This window comes from Budorcas taxicolor, chromosome X (assembly GCF_023091745.1).
Source record: "Budorcas taxicolor isolate Tak-1 chromosome X, Takin1.1, whole genome shotgun sequence".
Classification (NCBI taxonomy): Eukaryota; Metazoa; Chordata; class Mammalia; order Artiodactyla; family Bovidae; genus Budorcas; species Budorcas taxicolor.
The window spans coordinates 140,341,039-140,366,124 of record NC_068935.1 but is presented as its reverse complement, the minus strand read 5'-3'; the positions used below and the strand labels follow the sequence as shown (position 1 = coordinate 140,366,124).

At 52.9% G+C, this 25,086-nt stretch overlaps 1 protein-coding gene across 1 annotated transcript in view; it reads right to left on the bottom strand.

Annotated features, from left to right (window-relative positions):
- CD99 (CD99 molecule (Xg blood group)) overlaps nt 1-24,762 on the bottom strand; it is a 31,199-nt gene extending 6,437 nt beyond the window's left edge. Inside the window, exons 1-7 of the mRNA XM_052663500.1 lie at nt 24,618-24,762; nt 12,732-12,761; nt 10,097-10,138; nt 8,336-8,383; nt 7,414-7,482; nt 5,813-5,860; nt 4,777-4,845 (exon numbers count right to left, since the gene is read on the bottom strand). Of these exons, the coding sequence (XP_052519460.1) occupies nt 4,777-4,845; nt 5,813-5,860; nt 7,414-7,482; nt 8,336-8,383; nt 10,097-10,138; nt 12,732-12,761; nt 24,618-24,684 (373 nt within the window). The 5' untranslated portion in view covers nt 24,685-24,762. The remainder of the gene's footprint in view (nt 1-4,776; nt 4,846-5,812; nt 5,861-7,413; nt 7,483-8,335; nt 8,384-10,096; nt 10,139-12,731; nt 12,762-24,617) is intronic.
- Nucleotides 24,763-25,086: the final 324 nt, after the last annotated feature.

Genomic DNA, 25,086 nt, shown 5'->3' with positions numbered 1-25,086 from the left:
GACCAGCGCAGGGGACCTCCCAGCTTAGTGAGGAGGCTCCTGGGTGAGGAGATAGATACACAGCAGAGGGGACCCGGCAGGGACCACTCAGAGGCTGTGCGACCTCACCCAACCCAACTCCCGGGTCTTCAGTTCAGTTCCGCCGCTCAGTCGTGTCCGACTCTTTGCAACCCCATGGACTGCAGCACGCCAGGCCTCCCTGTCCATCACCAACTCCCAGAGTTTACTCAAACTCATGTCCACTGAGTCGATGATACCATCCAGCCATCTCATCCTCTGTCGTCCCCCTCTCTTCCTGCCCTCAATCTTTCCCAGCATCAGGGTCTTTTCAAATGAGTCAGCTCTTCACATCAGGTGGCCAAACGATTGGAGTTTCAGCTTCAACATCAGTCCTTCCAATGAACATCCAGGACTGATCCCCTTTAGGATGGAACGGCTGGATCTCCTTGCAGTCCAAGGGACTCTCAAGAGTCTTCCCCGACACCACAGTTCAAAAGCATCAATTCTTCAGCACTCAGCTTTCTTTATGGTCCAGCTCTCACATCCATACATGACCACTGGAAAAACCATAGCTTTGACTGGACAGACCTTTGTTGACACAGTAATGTCTCTGCTTTTCAATATGTTATCTAGGTTGGTCATAACTTTCCTTCCAAGGAGTACGCGTCTTTTAATTTCATGGTTGCAGTCACCATCTGCAGTGATTTTCAGTTCAGTTCAGTTCAGTCGCTCAGTCGTGTCCGACTCTTTGCGACCCCATGAATCGCAGCATGCCAGGCCTCCCTGTCCATCCAAAATAAAGTCTGACACTGTTTCCACTGTTTCCCCATCTATTTGCCATGAAGTGACGGGACTGGATGCCATGATCTTAGTTTTCTGAATGTTGAGCTTTAAGCCCTGATCTTCATCTCCTGTCTAAGAAAAATCCAAAGCCACCGACCTCTTATTTGTTGGACTGTGTCGGTGTTTGAACTGCAAGGAAATTAAACCAGTCCATCCTAAAGGAAAACGAGTCCTGAATATTCACTGGAAGGACTGATGCTGAAGCTGAAGCTCCAATCCTTTGGCCACCTGATGCAAAGAGCTGACTCCTTAGAAAAGACCCTGATGGTGGGAATGATTGAAGGCAGGAGGAGAAGGGGGCGACAGAGGATGAGATGGTTGGATGGCATCACCGACTCGATGGACATGAGTTTGAGCGAGCTCTGGGAGTTGGTGATGGACAGGGAGGCCTGGGGTGCTGCGATTCATGGAGTCGCAGAGAGTCGGACATGACTGAGCTAGTCAACAACAAGCCTGACCCCGATCTCTCTTTCTTTTTTTTTTTTTCTGATCTTTCAAGTTATTTGTTGAAGGCTCACATAATGGTGAGCATTTTTTAGCAACACAAATTTTATAAATTCAGGTCCGAATGTGGTTTTTACAGACCTAAATGCTACCGCAGACTCAATGTGTGCTAAGTCACCTCAGTCGTGTCCAACTTTTTGAGATCCCGTGGACTGTAGCCCCCAGGCTCCTCTGTCTGTGGGATTCTCCAGGCAAGAACACTGGAGTGGGTTGCCACGCCCTCCTCCAGGGGATATTCCCAACCCAGGCATCAGATACGCGTCTCTTAGTCTCCTGCACTGGCAGGTCACTTCTTTATACCACTAGAGGCAACCCACTCCAGCGTTCTTGCCTGGAGAATCCCAGGGATGGGGGAGCCTGGTGGGCTGCCGTCTATGGGTCGCACAGAGTCGGACACGACTGAAGCGCCTTAGCAGCAGCAGCAGCAGCAGCCACCCAGAAAGCCCAGAATGAAATTAAGCATAGGGATAAAAGACAAAACCTCAACAACGACAAGCAATACACCTGCTCCTTAGGCTTTCTGAGTGAAACCTCAATCGACTTCCTTCAAAGAGACAAGCCTCTGAAATGATAAATAAGCAAGTCAGACACATGGGAGACTTAAGGCTAATTACTGTTGCCTCCATCACCAACAGCATCTTTTAAAGCGGACTCGTCATTCCCTAAAGGAGAACACTGAAATTCTAGCTGAAATGAATGGCAGAAATGGCTTTCGGCATGGATGCTACAGAATATCAGACTGAGCAAAGAGTGAAGAAAGTCAAAGTCGCTCAGTCGTGTCCGAGTCTTGGCGACCCCATGGGCTATACAGTCCGAGGAATTCTCCAAGCCGGAGAACTGAAGTGGGTAGCTGTTCCCTTCTCCAGGGGATCTTCCCGACCCAGGGATGGAACCCAGATCTCCTGCATTGCAGGCGGATTCTTTAGCAGCTGAGCCACCAGGGAAGCCCAAAGACTCCAGAGAAATACCAAATTCCCGACTGCTTTCATCTCACTCTCCTCCTCAAGGAGAAGAATAAAGCCAAACCAAACTAATGACGGTAATTTATAAATCAATTAGGCCTCGAGAACTGAGCCACAGCGTCAGCTTCGGCCTATGGGGCATTCTCTGCCTCTGACCGTCCAACGTATAACCACCATCCTCTACCAAGCTGCAGACAGCTTCCGCGATGTGGATGTTCCAAACACCGTTGTGCTGGACAGAAATGATGTGACCACCGCTGACGGTTTCAGAGGCTGCCTTCTTCGTTTTAAGGACGCTTTCTCAAGTGCCAGCGAAGCTTGCAATGTATCCACCCAACAGGGATCGCAGGAGTCCCTAGTCAGAAACATTGTTGCCGCCCCCAGGGATCCCGTGATGGTACAAATTCCACAGCTCGATTTATCCAGCACGTCCTCTGGGCAAGCTGCCCAAAGCAGAGGGATTCCAGGACTGGGAGACGGCCAGTTTGGGTGGGAAAGCGGGGAATACGGAAAGAACACGTGGAGAAGGCTCTCTGGAAGGCTCCCACCGACAGCAACACACTTGGTCATCACGTGCAGGTTTTTCCAACTAACAGGCGTGCGCACGCTCATGTGTGTGTACGGGTATGCCTCTCATGTTTGTGTGTGTGTTCGTGTGCCTGTATGCGTGCGTGTGCTTCCCAGAGCATGCACACTGCATAGGGGCCCACTGCACCAGTGCCCAGAGGGACGTGAGTGCACATGCGTGTGTCTGCGTGCATGAGCATGTACTGAACAAGCGCTGCGCATGTACGTGGGCGCGTGTGCCTTGTATCTGAGCCTGAGTGTGTGCGCGCACTGTCTGTCTGCTTTGCAGCTCTGTGTCCAGGTACCTCCCCAGCCTGGTTGATTCTCCCCCATCACGCGGGCTCTTCGGCAGTGCTGACCTCCCTCCACCACCCCCCACCCTCCTAAGAGGCCGCCTCCTACGCCCATGCTGACCCCCTGGGACATCCACGTTCTAAACTATGATAAACTAAGACCCGTCATTCTGAACGATCAGAAGACACACACCATCTTCAGAATTAGCCATCAGGTGTGATCACATCTAACTGCCAAGAAAACTCATACAATTAAAACTTGCAAATAACTTCAGAAAATGCTTCTGGAATACTGGTTAGTGAAAAGTTTGACATTACGCATGGAAGGCGGTGAGAAACCTAAACAGCATATTAAAAAGCAAACACAGATACAGATCATTGCCGACCAAGGTCTGTACATTGAAAGCCATGGTTATCCCAGGGGTCGTGTACGGATGTGAGAGTCAGACCATGGAGAACGCTGAGCGCCGCTGATGCTTTGTAACTGCGGTGCTGGAGAAGACTCCTGGGAGTCCCTTGGACTGCAAGGAGATCCAACCAGTACATTCTGAAGGAAATCGGGCCTGAATCTTCAGTGGAAGGGCTGATGCTGAAGCTGAAGCTCCAATACTCTGGCCCCCTGATGAGAAAACCCGACTCACTGGAAAAGACCCTGATGCTGGGAAAGACTGAAAGCAGGAGGAGAAGGGGACGACAGAGGATGAGGTCGGTGGATGGCACCACCGACTGGATGGACATGAGTCTGAGCGAGCTCCGGGAGTTGGTGATGGACAGGGAGGCCTGGCCTGCTGCAGTCCATGGGGTCGTGGAGAGTCGGACGTAACTTGGCAAGTGAACAACAACGTTATAACACAGTATGAGTTAAAGGCTGACAGTTTCACTTAACATTGCTTGCATTTAAACGGATATAAAATACTAGAGAGAATAATCCCCTTCACTGTGTTAGAAGATGGACATTATTCTTATTTTTCCAGGTTAAAAATTAAACAAATAAATCAGTTCAGCCAGTCACTCAGTCTTGACCGACTCTGCCACCCCACGGACTGCAGCACGCCAGGCCTCCCCGTCCATCACCATCTCCCACGGTTTGCTCCAACTCAACGTCCATTGAGTTGGTGATGCCATCAAACAAATACAAAAATGTGCAAAATATACAAACAAATAATGCATTTCAATGAACAAAAAAAGTCCACTCAAAATGGGAAGTTTCGACAGCTCTTCCACTCAGAAAACTGATGGCAGTCAAATGTCTCTGAGAACGCGAAGATGGGTGAGAAAAAGCAGAAAGCATCAAGGAAAAACAAAGAGCTTTTGCTCAAGCTCATATGTTTCTCCAGAATGATTCTCTATATTAAAAATCACATTGAATACTTCTGAGCTTTCATTAAAATCTGGTAAGTAAAGTCAGCAAACTAAACATCGAATCCAAAACAAGAAAAAAATATCTTTTTGAATACTGCTTTCCAGGACTGGAAAATCGGCATTCCCTTGCACAGAGCGTTCACTGTACGATCACGCTAACCCTGGAATGACCGCCTTTCAGCTGACACAGGGATCACGGAAGCCTGAAAGGCACACAAGGAACCCCAGGAGGCCCAGGGTCTCACCGTTAGAGTCAGGCTGCTTGGGGTCTGGCTGAGGTTTTGAGTTCGGTGAGTCGGGTGACGCTCCGCCACCTGTGAAAGAGGACAGTTGCACTTGTAAGCACTCTGAGGTCAAGAAAGCAAGACATGCGTTTGGACGAGTGTGTGTAAGTCGCTCAGTCGTGTCTGACTCTTCTGCGGCCCCGTGGACTGTAGCCCGCGGGATACAGTCTGTCCAAGGGATTCTCCAGGCAAGAAGACTGGAGTGGGTTGCCATGCCCTCCTCCAGGGGGTCTTCCAGACCCAGAGATCAAACCCATATCTCTTATGTCTGCTGCCTTGGGCAGGCAGTTTTTTTTTTTTTAAATCACTGGTACCACCTGGGAAGCGCTTACGTACAGACAGTTAAGTGGGAAATGGAAGTGTGCCCTTTGTCACAGCCGGGGACACCTTGTCGTGCTGGGGATGAACGTACACACAGCCACCTGCGCATTTGTGTCTGTCGGCATCCAACTATAATCCTTCACTTCCTGTCTCTCCCACAGAAAATAAAGCAGATGGCTGGGCCAGCTGCAGAACGTGTGGGGTCCAGTGCAGAGTGAAAAATGCATTTTGCATGTCCTTGCTCCAAACTGTACCAGGAATTTCAATACGGTGGCCACACTGAACCGTGAGCAATGAAAGTGTGGCCTCTGTTTGCTCAACCAAAAATGGAGCCCCTTGTGAGTGTGGGGTTCCTGCGTGTTCCCACGTGCCTGTGAGGCTCAGCCCGACCAATGGTATTCAAAGTGCCTTATACACCCCAAAGACTCTAAGAGTTCTAAAACAAAAGATAAGGTACCTCCCCAGCCTGGTTGATCCTCCCCCATCACGTGGGCTCGTGATGTACCTTTCTTATCAGCGTACAGAAAAAAGCCCAAAACTCAATCACAGAAACCATACACCTATTCCTCAGGGTTTCCCGGTGAAAACGAATTTGACATCTTTAAGAGAGACACACTCCTTTGAAATGATAAATAATCAATTCAGACACGTAGGAGATTTAAGACAGCCTACTTACCCTTTCCTCCACCATCAAGGGCATCGTTTAAATCCCAGTTATCACTCCCTAAAGGAGAAAGATAGTGAAGACTGAAGTTGTGCGTGAAACGAAGACCAGAAATGGCTTTCTATACAGACAGTATCGAGTTATCAGGCTGACCAAAAACTCAACAGCAAAACCAAACTCTGACCATTTTCACAGTCTTAGAAGAATGTTAAGGTCCAGAAGAAAAATACAAGGAAAAACGAAATCAAAATAATGAAAGCAACTTATAAATCAATTACGCCCCATGGGCCGAGTGGGAATTCCAAATTCTGCCTGCACAGAATTCTTTCCCATTGACTGTCCACCCTATAACCAGCCCTCCCAAGTTGCCAATGACTTTAGCAATACAGATGTTACAATGTAAGAACGGATATCTGTGGCCAAATCTAGGCTAGTGCCCACTGCAAGAGGGATTTAACTGACCCAGCTGTGCTCCATAAAAGGATGTTTTCTGTCCACAAAATGAAAGACTCCTGATGGTTTCAGATGCTGCCTTCTTAAAGACTCTTTTTCGAGTCCCAGAGACAACTGGGAGAGCTTATGTATCCACCCAACGCGGACTTACCGAGTTATCGTGAGGTGCTCCTGGGAAAGTGTTCCTGCCCCAGGGAGCCCGTGATGAGACAAATTCCACTGTTCAAAATTATCCACCATCCTCTGGGCAAGCTGCCCGAAACAGAGGGTGGTTTCCAGGAGCGGACTATGCGGAGTTTCGGTGGGCAACGGGGAATAGGGAAAGAACTCGTGGAGAAGGCTCTCTGGAATGCTGCCACCAACAGCAACAGACTCGATCATGAAACGCAGGTTTTTCCATCTATTTGTGTGCATGCTTGTGCGTGTGTGTGTGTGTGTGTGTGTGTGTATGGATGAGTGGCTGCTCTGTCCGTGGGGTTCTCCACGCAAGAATACTAGAGTGGACTGCCATGCCCTCCTCCAGGGGATCGTCCCGACCCCGGGACGGGACCCAGGTCTGCCGCATTACAGGCAGATTCTTTACCAGCTGAGCTTCCAGGGAAGCCCATGCTTTCCCATGTTGATTCTCTATATTTAAAATCTTATACTGTTTTTCTTTTTTTTTTAATTTCCATTGCAATCTTGGAAGTAAAATCAGCAAACTAAACATCATATCCAAAAAAAAAAAAAGAAATCTTTCTGAATACTGCTTTCCAAGACTGGAAAATTGGAATTCCCTTGTACAGAGCATTCACTGTAAGGGAAAGTGAAAGTGAAGTCGCTCAGCCGTGTCCGACTCTGTGCAACCCCATGGACAGCAGTCCACCACGCTCCTCCGTCCATGGGATTCTCCAGGCAAGAATACCGGAGTGGGTTGCCATTTCCTTCTCCAATTCACTAATGCTGCTGCTGCTAAGTCGCTTCAGTAGTGTCCGACTCTGTGCGACCCCATAGCCAGCAGCCCACCAGGTTCCCCCGTCCCTGGGATTCTCCAGGCAAGAACACTGGAGTGGGTTGCCATAATTCACTGTAGGATCACACCAAGTCTGGAATGACCTCCCTTCAGCTGACATAGAGGTCACTGAACTCTGAAACACGCCCTAGGAGCCCCAGGGTCTCACCAGAAGTGCCAGGCTGCTTGGGGTTTGGCTGAGGTTTTGGCTTCGGCGGCTTGGGTGACACTCGGTCGTCTGTGAAAGAGGACAGTTGCAGTTAGGAGCACTCTGAGGTCAAGAACACAGAACATGCGTTTGCACGTGTGGGTGCCAAGTCGCTCCAGGCGTGTCCAACTCTCTGCGACCCCACGGACTGTGGCCCGCCAGGCTCCTCTGTCCATGGGATTCTCCAGGCAAGGATACTGGAGTGTGGTGCCGTGCCCTCCTCCAGGGGATCTTCCCGACCCAGGGATTGAATCCGTGTCTCTTCCGTCTCCAGCATCGTCAGGCGGGTTCTCTACCACTAAGCGCCATCTGGGAAGCATTTGCATACAGCTGGCTAACCGGGCTGTGGGAAACGGAAGTGTGCCCTTCGTCATGGCCGGGGACACCTTGTCACGGTGGGGATACGTACACGCAGCCACCTGCGGGTTTCTGTCCGTCAGCATCCCGCTGTAACACTTCACTTCCAATAGCAAATAAAGCAGATGGCTGGGCCCGCCACAGAATTTGTGGGGTCCAGTGCAAACTGAGAATTCATTTTGCATACCCTTGCTCAAACTGTGCTACCATTTTGAATACAGCGGCCACACAGCCTTCGTTCCACCAAGGATGGAAGACCTACTGGGCGCGACCCCACGACCCCACGAGGCCAGCCCTGCCCAGGGTGTTTTCATTCTGTCTCACATCCCCGCAGACACCGTAAGTTCTAAATCCAAAGAAGACAGACAAAAGCCAAAAGCTCAAAACCCAACAAACAATAACACCCGTTCCTTAGGCTTTTCCGGGGGGCAAACTCATTTGATTTAATTAAAAGAGAAAAGAGCCTCTTTGAAATGATCCAATAACCAGGTCAGACCCACAGGAGATTTCCGACAAGACTACTTACCGTCTCCTCCACCACCAATGGCATCGGTCAAATCGAAGTCATCATTCCCTAAAGGAGAAAAAACAGTGAACACTGAAGTTCTGCGTGAACTGAAGTTCTGCAGAAATGGCTTTCGACGCAGACAGTATGGTGTATCAGTGTGTATCAACCGCAAAACGGAACTCCCGACCGCGTTGACACCCTTCTTCTCTTTCAGGAGAAGAACCAAAGGGCAAAATCAAAATCCTGAAAGGTATCTATCGATCAGTTATGGGCCCCCTGGACCAAGCTGGAATTCCGACTTCTGTCTGCAGACAATTCTTTCCCTGTTGACTGTCCACCCTGCAACCAACTCTCCCAAGTTGCCCGTGACTTTGGCAACGTAGATGTTATAATACAACAACAGAAACGCGTGGCCTGATTCGGGTTCACACCCCGTGAAAAAGTGATTCGGCTGACCCAGGCGTGCTCGATAAACGGATGTGACGTTTCAGAGGGTTGGAGATTTTAGAGGTGGCCTTCTTTGTCTTAAGGACTCAAGTCCCGGAGACACCCAGGAGAGGTTCTGTGCCCACCCAGCACAAGGTTCTGAGCCATCGTGAGTCATACGTAGGAAACACCATCAGCGTTCCAGGGAGCTCGTGACGGTACACATTTCCGTTGTTCAACAGTGACTCAGCCAGCATGTTCTGCACGCGCGGGTGGGTCAAACACAGAGTCACATGAGCAACGGTATCCTTTACTCACGACGCTTCCCTGGTGGCTCAGACAGTAAAGACATGGCCTGCAATGCAGAAGACCCAGGTTCGATCCCTGGGTCAGGGAGATCCCCTGGAGAGGGCAATGGCAACCCACTCCAGCATTCTTGCCTGGACAGTCCCACAGACGGAGGAGCCTGGCAGGCTACACCGTTCACGGGCTTGCAGAGAGTCAGACATGACTGACTAACACTTTCCCCTTTTTACATGAGAAATCCAGTAATTAAACGGAGCTGTTATATATACATATATATATATAAATAAGTGATCAGAGCTCGGTTAACTTTGGGCGTTGATTGAATGCTGGGTGGCTAACCCCCAGTGAGTCTGTGTGTGCGTGCGTGCATGCGTGCGTGTGTGTGTGTGAGCTAAGTCACTTCAGTCGTGTCCAACTCCCTGCAACCCCATGGACTGTACCCTACCCAGCTCTTCTGTCCGTGGGATTCTCCAGGCAAGAATACTGGACTGGAGTGGGTTGCCATGCCCTCCACCAGGGGATCTTCCCGACCCAGGGCTCGAACCTGCGTCTCTTACCTCTCCTGCACTGGCAGGCGGGTTCTTTCCCACTAGCCCCACCTGGGAAGCCGCCCCCACACCCCAGTGAATCTGATCCTTAGGCAATTCTGTCACTGGTTTCTGAACCTTGACATTTTTCCAGAAAGGGTGAGTGACATCAGGTATGGTCCTCGTGGACACCGAGATCTGAGTCTGCTCACGGGTTATGAGAGGGTCCCAGCTTCTAAAATTGCTCCTCCCGAGAGATGAGTATTGAAATCCAGTAACAGATACTCGGCATAAAGAGACGCTTCCCACGGGACCCCCAGAGCACCTCGCCAAAGTGTCAGCGTCTGCTCTTTTACGGCCACTGCTGGACGTGAGACATCACAGCATCGTTCAAATATGAACCAGGCTGTATCCATTGCGGGCATCTAGCCGTCTGCATGTCCCCCAGCTCCTGGTGAAAGTGGGGTGCATGACAGCTTCTGCGCTGTGTTTTTGGACGCTGAGCACCTCTGCTTCTTACCGGGCGCTGGTTTTTGTGGAGGAGGAGTGGGTTTCTTGTCATCTGTGAAAGAGAAAAGGCATCTCAGCCAGGAAATCTGGTGGCTGGGAAACACAGTCAACCCTCCACGCTCTCCTGTTTTCCTTAAAAAGAGTCAGAGAGGGGTGGTCTTCCGTGGGTGGGTCCAGGAGTTAAGGATCCCCCTGCTAATGCAGGGGACAGGGATTCAAGCCCTGATCTGGGAAGATCCCACAAGGCAAGTAAGCCCACGCTCCCACAACTCTTGAATCACTTCAAGGTCCAACTCTTGAATCCTGCGTGGCCTAGGACCCCTGCTCTGCAACAAGCGGAGCCCCCAAAATGAGAAGCCCGTGTACCCCAATTAGAGAGTAACCCCCGCTCGCCAAAACTAGAGAAAGTCCACGGTCTGCCACAAAGGCCCAGCAGAGCCAAATAAATACGTTTCAGAGAAAGAAAGAAAAAAAAAAAAAGAGTCAGAGAATGTCTGAAGCATCATGTTTTCCAGACAGCTCAGCCAGCGGTCAAGGAGCGGAAGAGGAAGCCCGGAGAACAGCTGTTTAGCACCAGGACACGGGGCAGAGGTCGGGGCCTTTGCAGGAGCTGGGGGAGCCGGGGGATGGCGGACCCCTGGCTAAAACTAAAAGGCTGTTCCAGTTTCTTTGGCGGAGCACCCTTTGGGCCACCTGGGACTCCCACCAAGGCTGACCCTCTGGGCAGCAAGGCAGAGTGGGGCTGAGATCACCGACACCTCCAGGGCACCTCTTCCCAGCAGCCAAGCAGAAGAAGGCTCCCACCGTCAAGGATAAGACTATCCCCCTCCCCAACACTCCCAACCGATGGCTTTTGGGAACGCTGCTGCTCTTGTGGTTTCACTGACGCCTCCGCATCGGACCCCAGGAGTTAAAAAGAGATGTCCTGGGATGGATCCTGGGCCCCCAGATTCCATGGGAGCCTCAGCATCCGACCTTCTTTACAAAGAGGGTCTTTGCAAGTTATGTTGGTGAAGGTGGGGGTTCATGGTGTATTAGCACAGACCCTTACAGACGAGGGCCCTTACGAGACGGAGACTGGGAGATGGAGAGGCGCTGACGCCAAGTGGCCGCGTGAAAGGAGATGCGGAGATTGGGGAGATGCAGCCACAGGATGAGGGATGGAGTCAGGGTGACCCCGGCGGAGCAGCCCACGGGGGGCCGGCCCACAGAGGGACCAGCCCACAGAGGGACCAGTCCACGGGGGACCAGCCCACAGACGGACCAGCCCACGGAGTGACCAGTCCACGGAGCACCAGCCCACGGGGGACCAGCCCACGGAACACCAGCCCACGGGGGACCAGCCCACAGAAGCCAGCCCACAGACGGACCAGTCCACAGATGGACCAGTCCATGGAACACCAGCCCACGAGGGACCAGCCCATGAGGGACCAACACACAGGAATCAGCAGGACCAGCCCACAGAAGCCAGCCCACGGGGGACCAGCCCACAGAAGCCAGCCCACGGGGGACCAGCCCACAGAAAATCAGCCCACGAAAAACCAGCTCACAAAAGTCCAGCCCACGGGGGACCAGCCCACAGAAAATCAGCCCACGAAAAACCAGCTCACAAAAGTCCAGCCCACGGGGGACCAGTCCACGGAAAACCAGCCCACGAAAAACCAGCTCACAAAAGTCCAGCCCACGGGGGACCAGCCCACAGAAAATCAGCCCACGAAAAACCAGCTCACAAAAGTCCAGCCCACGGGGGACCAGTCCATGGAAAACCAGCCCACGAGGGACAAGCCCACAGGAAATCAGCCCACAGAGGACCAGCCCCCAGGAAACCAGCCCATGGGAGACCAGCCCATAGGGGACCAGTCCATGGAAAACCAGCCCACGAGGGACCCGCCCACGGGAGACCAGCCCACAGGGGACCAGCCCACAAGGGACAAGCCCACAGGAAATCAGCCCACGGGGGACAAGCCCACAGGAAATCAGCCCACAAGTAACCAGCCCATGGGGGACCAGCCCACAGGAGACCAGTCCATAGATAACCAGTCCACAAGGGACAAGCCCACAGGAAATCAGCCCACAAGAAACCAGCTCACAAAAGTCCAGCCCACAGGAGACCAGCCCACAAGGGACAAGCCCACAGGAAATCAGCCCACGGGGGACCAGTCCACGGAAAACCAGTCCACAGGAGACCAGCCCATGGGAGACCAGCTTACAGGGGACCAGTCCATGGAAAACCAGCCCACAGGAGACCAGCCCACGGGGGACCAGCCCATGGAAAACCAGCCCACAAGGGACCAGCCCACAGGAGACCAGTCCACGGGGAATCAGCCCATGAGAGATCAGTCCACAGGAAATCAGCTCACCGAGGACCAGCCCACGGGGGACCGCCCACTTCTCCAAGCGCCTGGCAATCCTGTGTGGCCTCCTGACCGCCACAGAGTATGGAAGTTATTCAATCCAAAAAAAAAGGATTAACGTATCCCGGTGAGAGCATCTCGATTTTCCTCAACAAATGTGAGTCTGGTGATCGCCGTTAAGACGTGTTTAAAAAGATCTACTATAGTAATATGGTATAGAATAGAATATAGTGGAGTATAGAATGTATAGGATATTTTCCAAGTCTATAAAATGCTTGCAATCTGACTTACCATCAAGGGCGAGCGATAAATCGAAATCATCTGGAAAAAAAAAAAAAAAACAGTCCAGTTAGTTACGAAAAATTAAATTCGGAAGGCAAGGAAACAATAAAAAGGGGGCGTGGTTTTGGGAGGTGGATCACGTGTTGAGTTCTCTCTTGGAATATTCACCCTGAAGCCTAAACGTAAGAACATGTCAGCTTATGTTTTAGACTGTCGACGATCTCCGGGTTTAACATCAATTAAACTAGCGGGAAACCAGGATAATTCTGCACGTGAGTTATTCTAAAAAAAAAGCAGGTCTTTCGAAATCGGCAAGGAACAGCTTTCAGCACGGGGGTGGGTAGCCATTCCCTTCTCCAGGGGGTTCTTCACGCCCCAGGGATCCAACCCGCGTCTCCTGCACTGCCAGGATTCTTCACCGTCTGAGTTACCGGAAAAGCCCAATTTCCAACACACGACGGAGAAAGACGTGGAGAGGAAAACCCTTGGCATAACTGTCTATAACTAAACAACCCAAACGCACTTCCTGTAGAAACACCAGACGATCCGGAAAAGGGTAACTTTTCCTTTTCTTTCTTAAGTGCTGCCGAGAAGAGGGGAAACTGCCTTTATTCCGCTGCTGTTCTATCCGGTTGCTGACTGCTTTATTGAAATGATGTCAACACTATTTCTATTTCCAATTAACGATGAAATGAAGAAAAGCCAAGGTAATTCTGCTGAGTGTCCGGTCAGCAGGAAGAAGAATGGTGGCCGATTGAAGGATCACTGTTCTGTTCAGTCCAGTCGCTCAATCGTGTCCGACTCTGCGACCCCATGGACTGCAGCACTCCAGGCCTCCCTCTCCATCACCACCTGCCGGAGTTTACCCAAACTCATGTCCATTGAGTCGGGGATGCCTTCCAACCATCTCATCCTCTGTCGCCCCCTTCTCCTCCCGCCCTCAATCTTTCCCAGAATCAGGGTCTTTGCAAATGTGCACAAATCAAAGATGACACGCACCACCCCTCCCCCCAACCTCAGGAAGTGCCGGGCATCTAACAGGCCGCTTTCATCACCGGGAAGCTCCAGACGGTCACATGTTCCGTCCTGCAGAATGTCACACAGGAAGACTAGAACCGCCTCCCTCTCCCTTCCTCTTTTGTGTGGATGCTGGCAGACGGGCAGCTGTGTGTGCTGAGTGACTGACTGTGTGTGTGTGTATCTGTGCCCATTTACAGAGTGGCTTGGGATTCCCTGGCGGCTCAGATGGTAAAGAATCTGCCTGCAATGCGGGAGACCCGGGTTCGATCCCTGGGTCGGGAAGACCCCCTGGAGGAGGGCATGGCAACCCTCTCCAGTATTCTTGCCTGGAGAATCCCATGGACAGAAGAGCCTGGCGGGGCTACAGTCTGTGGGGTCGCAAAGTGTCAGACACGACTGAGCGACTCTCACTCACTTGGGACCCACGGGGGTTGGTGTGTAGGTGTGTGGTATGGGGTGTTTGCATGCGTGTATCCGTATAGGTACGTGTGCTTGCTTTGTCTGTGCAGTGTGGATGTGTGGATTTGTGGTGTGTGTACAGGCGGGGATTCCTATGCTGATGTGTGCAGTTTGGGTGTGTAGAGTTCGGGGCAGTGTGTCTCTGTGTGTGATTTTTTCCCCCATCTGTGTATTAAGAACAGGCAGACAGGTATTATTTTAAAAAAAAGAATGCAATCATGCCATTTGCGGCCACATGGGTGGACCTGGAGACGATTATACTCAGTGAAGTCAGTCAGACACAGAAAGCCAGATATCATGTATCGCTGACGTGTACAATGTAAAAAAAACATTAGACCAGTGAAGCTATTTATAAAACCAAAACAGGTTCACAGACACAGAGGACAAACTTGTGGTTCCCAAAAGGCAGAAGTGGTGGTGGGGCGATGAATAAGGGGTTTAAGACTCAGACGCACACCCTCCTACATCTGGGCTTCCCAGGCGGCTCGGAAGGTAAGGCACCCGCCTCCCAAAGTAGGCGATGCAGGCTCGGTCCCTGGGTCGGGAAGACCCCCTGGAGGAGGGTATGGCGACCCACTCCAGTGTTCCTGCCTGGAGCATCCCATGGCCGGCCCGCCAGGCTCCTCCGTCCATGGGGTTGCAGAGAGTCAGACATGACTGAGCGACGAAGACGTTCACCCTGGTGTGTATGTGTGCGCCACAGGTACGCGCTCACGGGTGCATATACGTGTGTGTGTGCGCGTGCGCGTGAATACGTATTGAACAAGTGCTGTGTGTGTGCGCGCGCGCGCGTGAATACGTATTGAACCAGTGCACGCGCCTTCTGTCTGAGGGGGTGTGCACACACTGCCTCCCTGCCCAGCGGCGCTCACTGCAGACTCTGGTAGACGCCCAGCCGGGATGGTTCTCTACCCGTCACCTGGGCGGCGTCTCCACATTGACCAGGCCCCCGCTCTCCCCAGAGGCTGCCTCCTGTCTCCCCACCCCGACTTCAAGAAGCTGACGGCTCCCCTGAGTGCCTCCCACCTCGGCGGGGAGGCCCATACACAGAGCCCCCCCCCAACCCAAGCCCCACCCCAGCAATCATGGAGGCGGGGTGGACTGTCCACACAGCCAGAGGCTGAGTGCCTGGTGCAGACCTCAGAGGCAGAAACTTTCAAGGCGGTTCGCTCGCTGCAGAGCGTGGCAGGACCCCAGCCCGCGGGCCGGAAGCCTGCAGCGCGTCTGTGGTTTGCAGGCAGTTCCCCCTCAAGCCTCCAGATGTGCTGGAGGAGGGGACAGGGAGGGGGGCACCCCGTGACTCAGATGGGGCGAGGCGGGCCCCAGAAAGGACACCAGGCCGTGAATCATCACCCAGCATTCTCCCCATCACGCTCGGCCAGCTGGTCTCCTTCCTTCCGTCATCGCATCCTCTCGAGACCCCGGGCGTCCCCAAGGCCTGCGCACTGGGCTCCTCGTGGGGGGCACCGTCTGGGGCTTCACCTGCTGCAGAAACCACGAGTCTGTGCCCCTAATGACCACCAAGCCTCCGGATGCCCAGCACCGAGCTCGAGGCCACGGTCCATCTTCCCTGGAGTCCCGCCAGGGTGACACGTGGGCACACTCCAACGGGAGGACGGGCAGACCATGAACACCGAGTCAGCAAAGATCAGTCACCCCGTGGGCGCGGGACACCGAACCACCTCCACGGCGGCATCTCCCGGCTGTCTGAGGGAGCCCTCTCAGAGAGCCCTTCTGCAGCACCACAGGGGGCAAGCAGCCCTTCTCCGGCGCTCAGCCCTCTTCCCGCACAGTGTAGACGCCGCGGGCATGATTACAATGGATTAGATCCATCAGCGGTTACAGAGGTGAAGCGTAAGCTGGAGAGAAGTTTTGGGGGGGCAGGTGGGATCTCGGGGGAAGCCAGCATCCGCCTTCGCAGAGGTGGACAGGGAAGCTTGCTTCCTGCAGCCAGACTGTGTAGCCCACACCCCAGGCGACACTCACCTTCTTCCCCAGCCCTGAGTCCCCTTATCTTGTCGGAATGCAGAAAGGACAAGCCACAGCCTGGTGAGAAGCTTATAAGGAGTCTAGCTGGTCTATTCACCTTATCTACAATTTATGTATCATTTATGTGTGATCATTCATCTAAGATCTATCCCCTGCAGAAGGGAAAGGCTACCCACTCCCAGGATTCTGGCCTGGAGAGTTCCTTGGGCTGTACAGTCCATGGGGGTCGCAAAGAGGCGGACACGACTGAGCGACTTTCACTTTCAAGATCTCAGTTCAGTTCAGTCGCTCAGTCGTGTCTGACTCTTTGTGACCCCATGAATCGCAGCATGCCAGGCCTCCCTGGTCCATCACCAACTCTTGGAGTTCACTCAAACTCATGCCCATCGAGTCGGTGATGCCATCCAGTCATCTCATCCTCAGTCGTCCCCTTCTCCTCCTGCCCCCAATCCCTCCCAGCATCAGACTCTTTTCCAATGAGTCAACTCTTCGCATCAGGTGGCCAAAGTATTGGAGTTTCAGCTTTAGCATCAGTCTTTCCAAGGAATATTCAGGACTGATTTCGTTTAGGATGGACTGGTTGGATCTCCTTGCAGTCCTCGGGACTCTCAAGAGTCTTCTCCAACACCACAGTTCAAAAGCATCAGTTCTTCGGTGCTCAGCCTCCTTCACAGTCCAACTCACAGCCATACAGGACCACAGGAAAACGTCAAGATCTATCTGCCTATATTCACCCATCCATCCAACTGTCCAATCACTACATGCATCCATCTAACTGTGCAATCACTGCATCTATTGGCCTTATCTATCTAGCTAGGCATGCATCCTGTCCGTCACCTATAAATCTATAACCCGTCATCCATCCATCGATCATCAATCCCATCTACCAAGGGCTGCCTCAGTCCAGCCAGGCCCTGCCTGCTGTACCAAGTCGCTTTAGTCCTGGTCTGACTTTTTGCGACCCCGTGGACTGTAGCCTGCCAGACTCCTCTGTCAACAGGGATCCTCCAGGCAAGAGTGGTTTGCCATGCCCTCCTCCAGGGGATCTTCCTGACCCAGGGATCGAACCCGGGTCTCCCACACTGCAGGCAGATTCTTTACCAGCTGCGCCACCAGGGAAGCCCCAATCAGGCCAGTGGTCCTTAACTCAGTCCTCAGCACAGTGGCGGGGGTGGGGGCTGCCCTCATGGGTCAGGCAAGCACCCCATCCCCGTGACCTCACCCCCCATGACGCCCCCCCACCACCACCGCCAAGCCGCTCTAAGACCCACCCAGGCCCTCTGTCTTCATCCTACACCGTGTGACCCCTTGTTCAAGCACTGAAGAATTCACCTGCCTGGCTCCCTTCGTCCAGCAAGGCTTCATTCTGTGCCCAAGATGACGGTATCTTGATCCTCCATGGATCACTGACCTCTAAGACCAGATAGCCGATCAGAGCAGATGGTGATGGGCCACACTTGAATTCTCGCCCTGCAAAGAGAAATCTGCACGCCTCCTCGCCCGCCCCAGAGGCAGCATCATCTATCTGCTTGCTGTCTACCCCTAATGTGGTCCACCGCGCCCTTGTGGTCACACCACCACGACGCTTCTGGTCGGTTTGCAAAGGGGCAGAGTGCAATCAGACAAGGCTGGGGGTAGGGGTGGGGGGTGGGAGAAGGGGAGGGACGCTGAGAAAAAGAAGTGGTCACAATGTTTTGGCTACACGGTCTGGGGATGACTAATCCCTTCCAAACTCTGGAATGCAACCCTTCTGACTTTAGCCGCGTGCTCAAGGAAGGGCGGTGAACAAGCGGGAATTCACCCTAACTCTCTGCAGACACTGGAAAATCAATGATTGACATATCTATGTTCCTCCTGGTGGATTTTTCATCGTTCTGGGTCAGGTTTCTTTTTGTAGGTCTTTCCTTCCTCCTGTGGGTACTGCCCTACGGAAGTGCCTTTAGTATTTGCTGGAAAGCTGGTTTGCTGGTGTTAAACTCTCTATAATGACTGCTTATCTGTAAACCTTCTGATTTCCCTATCAATGTTGAATGAGATCCTTGCAGGTAATCTTGGTTGTAGATTACTTTTTCTTTTTCTTTCAGTACTTTAAAGGTAGCCTTCCATTCCCTTCTGGCCTGTAGAGTTTCTGCTGATAGATTAGCTGTTAGGCAAACTCGGAGGTGGGATTCAAGAGTCAGAGGACATGTATGTGTGTGTGTGTGCGTGCTAAGTCGTGTCCGACTCTTTGCGACCCCACTGGATGTAGCCTGCCGGGCTCCTCTGTCCATGGGATTCTGCAGGCTAGGATACTGGAGTGGGTTGCCATGCCCTCCTCCAGGGGATCTTCCCCACCCAGGTACTGAACCAAGGTCTCCTAACATTTGGCAGGTGGGTTTTTTTTTTTTACCACTAGTATCAGCTGGGGAATCCCAGACATATGTACGCTTATGGGGATGACAGAGGATGAGATGGTTGGATGGCATCACTGACTCAGTGGACCTAAGTTTGGGTGAACTCCGGGAGTTGGTGATGGACAGGGAGGCCTGGCGTGCTGCAGTCCATGGGGTCGCAAAGAGTTGGACACGCATGAGCGACTGAACTGAAGTGATGGTTAATTCATGTTGCTGCATGACAGAAATCAAGCCAATATTGTAAAGCAATCATCAATCAATTAAAAAAATATTTTTTTTAAGTAATCTTTTTTTTTTTCTCTCTCTCTCTCAAAAGCACCCTAAGGAATCATTACTCGGCTCTTTGAAAAGTCGCTGATGTCCTGACTGGCTCTTCTGGACAATAAAGAGATTCTATCAAACACTTTCACGGGCAGAACGCAGAGCAAAAAGAAAGAGGTTTCAGACTTGCAAACGCATGTCAAAGTCCCCACCCAGCCTGTGACCCTCAGGAACAAAGAGGTTTCACTGTGAAGCCAGGTCCACCCAGAGACAGGAACCGGTCTGAAACCATACCAGGGGTTCCTTAGCAAAGTGTGGGCAGAAGCAAGCTGGTGTTTGCTCCTCTCACCTGTTTGATGATCTTCTTCTTTGAACGCACTCAACTCATGGCACGTCGGAGGTCTCGAACTCCCCACCCCACCACCCCGTGCAGAAACACTGGGGAATTTAAAATTAAAAAAAAAAAAAAAGGAACTTTTTGGTCTCCTGTTTACTGGACTCAAAAAAAAATAATCTGAGTTAGCCAAACGGTGGGTGCACCGAGTCATTCTAAGACAAAGCCGAAAGTAACACACCCATGCGCCAACTCCCAAAACTGCTCTAAGAACTCGGTAAAGAATACGAACAGGAAATTAAAAAACAAAACCAAAAGGGACTTCTGTTTCCCTACACGAAGAGATACAGCTACAGCTGTGACAGGCACGGGCAGACCTGGTTTTATTGTGTTTTCCTTTACAGCTATTTATTTATTTTAACAAATCAAGGGTTGGGGGCAATCCGGCTCCAACGCCACCAAATTTACAGGCTCTATTTTCACTGTAACTTGGGCTCACTTCCTGTCTGTGTGTCATATTTTGGAGATTCCTGTGACCTTTCAAACTTTTTCATTATGATCGTACATGCAGTCATGTCACCTGGTCCAACCCTTCATAGAAAATAGATGGGGAAACAATGGAAAGACGGAGAGCCTTTATCTCGGGGTGGGGGGGGTGGCTTCAAAATCACAGCAGATGGTGACTGCAGCCATGAAATTGAGACGCTTGCTTATTGGAAGAAAAGCTATGACCCACCTAGACAGCATATTAAAAAGCAGAGACACTACTTTGTCAACAAAGGTCCATCTAGTCAAAGCTATGGTTTTTCCAGTGGTCATGTATGGATGGGAGAGTTGGACCGTAAAGGAGGCTGAGCACCAAAGAACTGATGCTTTTGAGCTGTGGTGTCGGAGAAGACTCTTGAGAGTCCCGAGGACTGCAAGGAGATCCAACCAGTCCATCCTAAAGGAACTCAGTCCTGAATATTCCTTGAAAGGACTGATGCTGAAGCTGAAACTCCAATACTTTGGTCACCTGATGGGAAGACCTGACTCATTGGAAAAGACCCTGATGTTGGGAAAGATTGAAGGCGGGAGGAGAAGGGGTCGACAGAGGATGAGATGGTTGGATGGCATCACTGACTCCATGGACATGAGTTTGAGCAAGCTCCGGGAGTTGGCGATGGACACGGAGGCCTGGGGTGCCACGGTCCATGGGGTCGTAAAGAGTCAAACACAACACACCATTTGCGTGTCCCATACAACCAGGCCGTTCTCCCAGGAGGACACGGGCATAAAAAAATACTCACAACTGCTGAGTGTGGTAGAAGTGTGTGTGTGTGTGTGTGTGTGTGTGTCCTTCTCCCATATGGTTGTAAGGGTGATTATTAATTAGGACTGGGCCTTCCTCGGTGGTCCATTGGTTAAGAATCCACCCACCAATGCAGGAGAACAGAGGTTCGATCCCCGGTCCGGGATGATCCCAAATGCATCAGAGCAACCAAGTCCAGGCAGTGCAGCTACCGAGCCTGGACTCCCGAGTCCGGGAGCCGCAGGGAGTGATGCCCCATGCCCAGACCCGCTGCTCTGCAACTGGACGGTAACCCACACTCGCCACAACAGGAGACTGACCCTTTGCGAGTGTGCTCAGAACTGTCTGACTCTTTTGCGACCCTGTGGACTGCAGCCCACCAGGCTCCTCTGTCCATGAGATTCTCCAGGCAAGAAGACTGGAGTGGGTTGCCGTTCCCTTCTCCAGGGGATCTTCCCGACCCAGGGTTCAAACCCAGGTCTCTTGGATTGGAAGGCGGATTCTTTACCGCTGAGCCATCCGGGAAGTCTAACAAAGACCCAGTGCCCAGGAATAGAACCTGGGTCTCCTGCATTGGTAGGCAGATGGATTCTTTATCATCTGAGTCCCCAGTGCAGTCAAAAAAAAAAAAAAAAAAATCCACAAAAGCTCTGTTGGAAACAGGTACAGACTTCTCTTCCCTCACTGGTTTCATGATACATACAGTCACATCATCTGGTCCCAACCCTTCATAGCAAAGAGATGGGGAAAAATGGAAACAGTGACAGACTTCATTTTCTCCGGCTTCAAAATCACGGCAGACGGTGACTGCAGCCATGAAATTAAAAGACACTTGCTCCCTGGAAGAAAAGCTGTGACCAACCTAGACAGCGTATTGAAAAGCAGAGACATGACTTTGCCAACACAGGTCTGTCTAGTCAAGGCCAAAGTCCTTTCTCTGCCCTTTTTCAAAGGTGGGTAAATATTTTGCATGGCTAAAGGAACCTGTTTTGACAACCTGTACTGAAGGGCTGACATTTACTTAGCTGCTTTTACTTATATATATATATATATATATTTTTTTTTTTTTTTGACAACACCAGGTGCTAGCTGGGGCTCCCCCGGCGACTCAGACAGTAGAGACTTTGCCTGCAGTTCAGGAGACCGGGGTTTGATTCCTGGGTCTTCTTTGCAGCATGTGGAAGTAATTCCCCGACTAGGAATCTAAACCGTGCCCACTGTACTGGCAGCTCAAAGTCTTAGCCACTGGGTCACCAGGGAAGTCCATGAAGGGTTAGTTGCTCAGTTGTGTCTGACTATTCTGTGACCCCAGAAACTGTGGCCCTCCAGGCTCCTCTGTCCATGGGATTCTCCAGGCAAGAACAGTGGAGAGGGTTGCCATGCCCTCCTCCAGGGGATCTATCTGGCCCAGGAATGGAAGCCAGGTCTCCTGCACTGGCAGGCGGATGGATTCTTTACCATCTGAGCCCCCATGCTAACTGCTAAGTCACCTCAGTCCTGTCAGACTCTGTGCGACCCCACAGACAGCAGCCCACCAGGCTCCTCCGCCCATGGGATTTTCCAGGCAAGAGTCCTGGAGTGGGGTGCCATTGCCTTCTCTGAGGGAAGCCCGTTACATACCCACAAAAGGACTTCTGGAGATCCATAAACACACTATGCCTTATTCATCCTAAGAACTGGTGCAGGAAAAGACTTGCCTGGCCATCCGGGGGGTTAAGACTCTAGGCTTCCGTGTATGCGGAATCGAGGAAAAAATGGTAGAGACGCACCTCTCTCTCTGCAGGGCAGGAAGAGAGCGGCAGATGTGGAGGACAGATCGGGCGGACAGAACGGGGCAAGGAGAAGGCGGGATGAACGAGCAGAGCAGCTCGGACTTGCGTATACTACCACACGCAGGCGAGCGAGCTGGTGGGCAGCTGCCGAACAGTGCAGCCTCATGGGGGCTAGAAAAACTCTCGCCAGCAGGTGTGACTCACACACAGACAAACAACAAAGCGCTCTCACGAAGAACTTTACGGTGGAGCAAACCGGGCAGTTTTTAAGGCAGGAAAGAGAGAAACAGGAAACCCAATCCGGGCCCTCCCCACCAAGCTATAAAAGTATTCCAAGTCCCCATGGATCAGGCTGAATGTCTTTCAAAGCCTCCCCCAAAACGCACAAGTTCTTGAACGTGTTTTCAACTGAAAGCCGCTTTTGTGACCGCCCCCCCACCCCGGACTGCAGCCCACCAGGCTCCTCTGTCCATGGGGTTCTCCAGGCCAGAATACCGGAGTGGGTTGCCATGCCCTCCTCCAGGGGAATCTTCCCGACCCAGGGATCCAAACGGGGTCTCCTGCACGGCAGGGGGATTCTTTAGCAGCTGAGCCACCAGGGAAGGGGCACAGTTTAAAAGTTCACACATTAATTAGCAAACCCTCCCTAAGACAAACAGCAGGCGGGAGCCAGGGCATAAAAAATGCAACCTTCATAGCGCTGAGCTGGAAATTTCCAGATCAACATTTTTTTTAGGTCTTTGGGGTCCTGCAGTCTGGTTCCTAAATCATGCCTACCACTGATCTATCCAGTCCTGAAGACTGGACACCTTTCCTGTTGCTGTTTCCTTAAAAAATAAGCATATATAAAGGAGAGAAAGCAACCGTTAATTGGAGAAACCGGTTTTTTTTTGTTTTTTTTTTTTTTAAGCCACACCCAGCAACTTTCCTTTTGAAAGGACAGAGAAGGCTGGAAACCAGGATCTCAACTTCCATTTTAAAAGGAGAAAGAAAAATGCCCCCAACAGACAGGCACGCTGGGTGTGGAGGGTGTCCGGCCTGGGCGTCCTTTATGTTTTTCCAGGGTTTTTCCCAGTTATCTCCTGGGCCACATAGCTGATCGTTACGCGTCTCTTGGACGCGGAGCCCTACACCCGAGCGGCGCGCTGATCAAGTCCCCGCGGCCCTAAGACACACACACACACACACACACACACACACACACACACACCCCGCTTGATGGCCACACACACACACACACACACCCCGCTTGATGGCCACACACACACACACACACACACACACCCCGCTTGATCGCCACACACACACACACACACACACACACACACACACCCCCCGCTTGATGGCCACACACACACACACACACACACACACCCCGCTTGATGGCCACACACACACACACACACACACACACACCCCGCTTGATGGCCACACACACACACACACACACACACACACACACACACCCCGCTTGATGGCCACACACACACACACACACACACACACACACACACACACACACACACACACACACACACACACACACACACACACACACACACACACACACACACACACACACACCGCTTGATGGTCTCCAGGCCTCCGAGTTTTTCGGGCCTCCCTCCCCCTCTCCCGGGTTTCAGGCTCCCGGGCCGAGTCCAAATTTAGGCCGGGGCCGTAGGGCGTGGCTCCGGGAAGGCAGGCGTCACCAGGCCCGGCCCGCGCGCAGCTGGGACCGGGGCCCCTGCAGGGGCGCACGGGTGCGCCCCGCAACGAAACGGGAACCCGGGCGCAGCGGGAGGTGGGGTCTCGGGGCGGGGGGCGGTCTGAGGCCGCCGCCAATGCCCATTGGGTGCCTCCAACTTGAAGACTTTGTGGGTTTGAAAGCAAACAAACTACAGCAAAAAACAAAAAACAAAAAAAAAAACACTTTGAGAGGGACCGCCTCCAAAGGCGCACGGGGAGAAAGCGAGCGGAAAGAGGGGGCCCGCCTCCTTGCGGCGTCGCCCACCGGCTGGCATAGCGGATCCTTGTCGTGGGGAGGAGAGTCCTAGGGGTCCCCGGCGCCGACCCGCCCCGCGCGCCCCGGCTCCAGCCACACAAAGTAAGCCTCCCACCGAGGCGCGTGTCCCGGCATCGCGCGCCCCCACCAGGCAGGTGAGCCCCGACACCGTCCGCCCCCAGGTAACCCTCCCCACGTGCGCCCCCCAAACTGCGTGCCAAACGGTGTGCACCCGCCACGGATCGCCTCTGAAGGCTCGCCGCCCCCCCTTTCCTGGGGTCCCAACGCGGGTCGCCAAGTCCGATCCGCGCGCCCCTGGCCGTGGTCGGGGGCGGGGGCGGGGGGGTGCCCACCGGCCGGCGCTCACTCACCCTGGGTGGACACCAGGCTTCCGAGCAGGCCGAACAGGAGCAGCGTTAGGGCGGCCCGACGCGCCATGGTGCGCCCCTCGCCGCGCAGGGAGCGTCCCGGGAGTGGCGCGCGCGCTGCCGCACGGGCTGCGGTGGGCGGGCAGGACAGCCCCAGCCAGCCCGCCCGGGGCGGGGCGGGCAGGCGGGCGGAACCCGGGGCGGGAACCCGGCCTGAACTCGCCCCGCCCGCGGCCGCCGCCCCAAACCCTGGGCCCCCGGGGAGCGAGCCGCCGGCGAGGGGCGCGCGGGCTGGAATCCAGCCCTCTCCGGCTCGGGCCGCGTCTCTCCGCCCCGCTTCCTCTCCTGTCTTCTTGGGAACCCCTAGACAGACTCCCTTCCCCTCCCCTTCTCTGTTAAGTGTGCCCCCCTCTGCCTTGCACGCCGCAGCCCGCGGGCCCGAGTCCAGCCTGGACCAGCACACCGCAGAGCG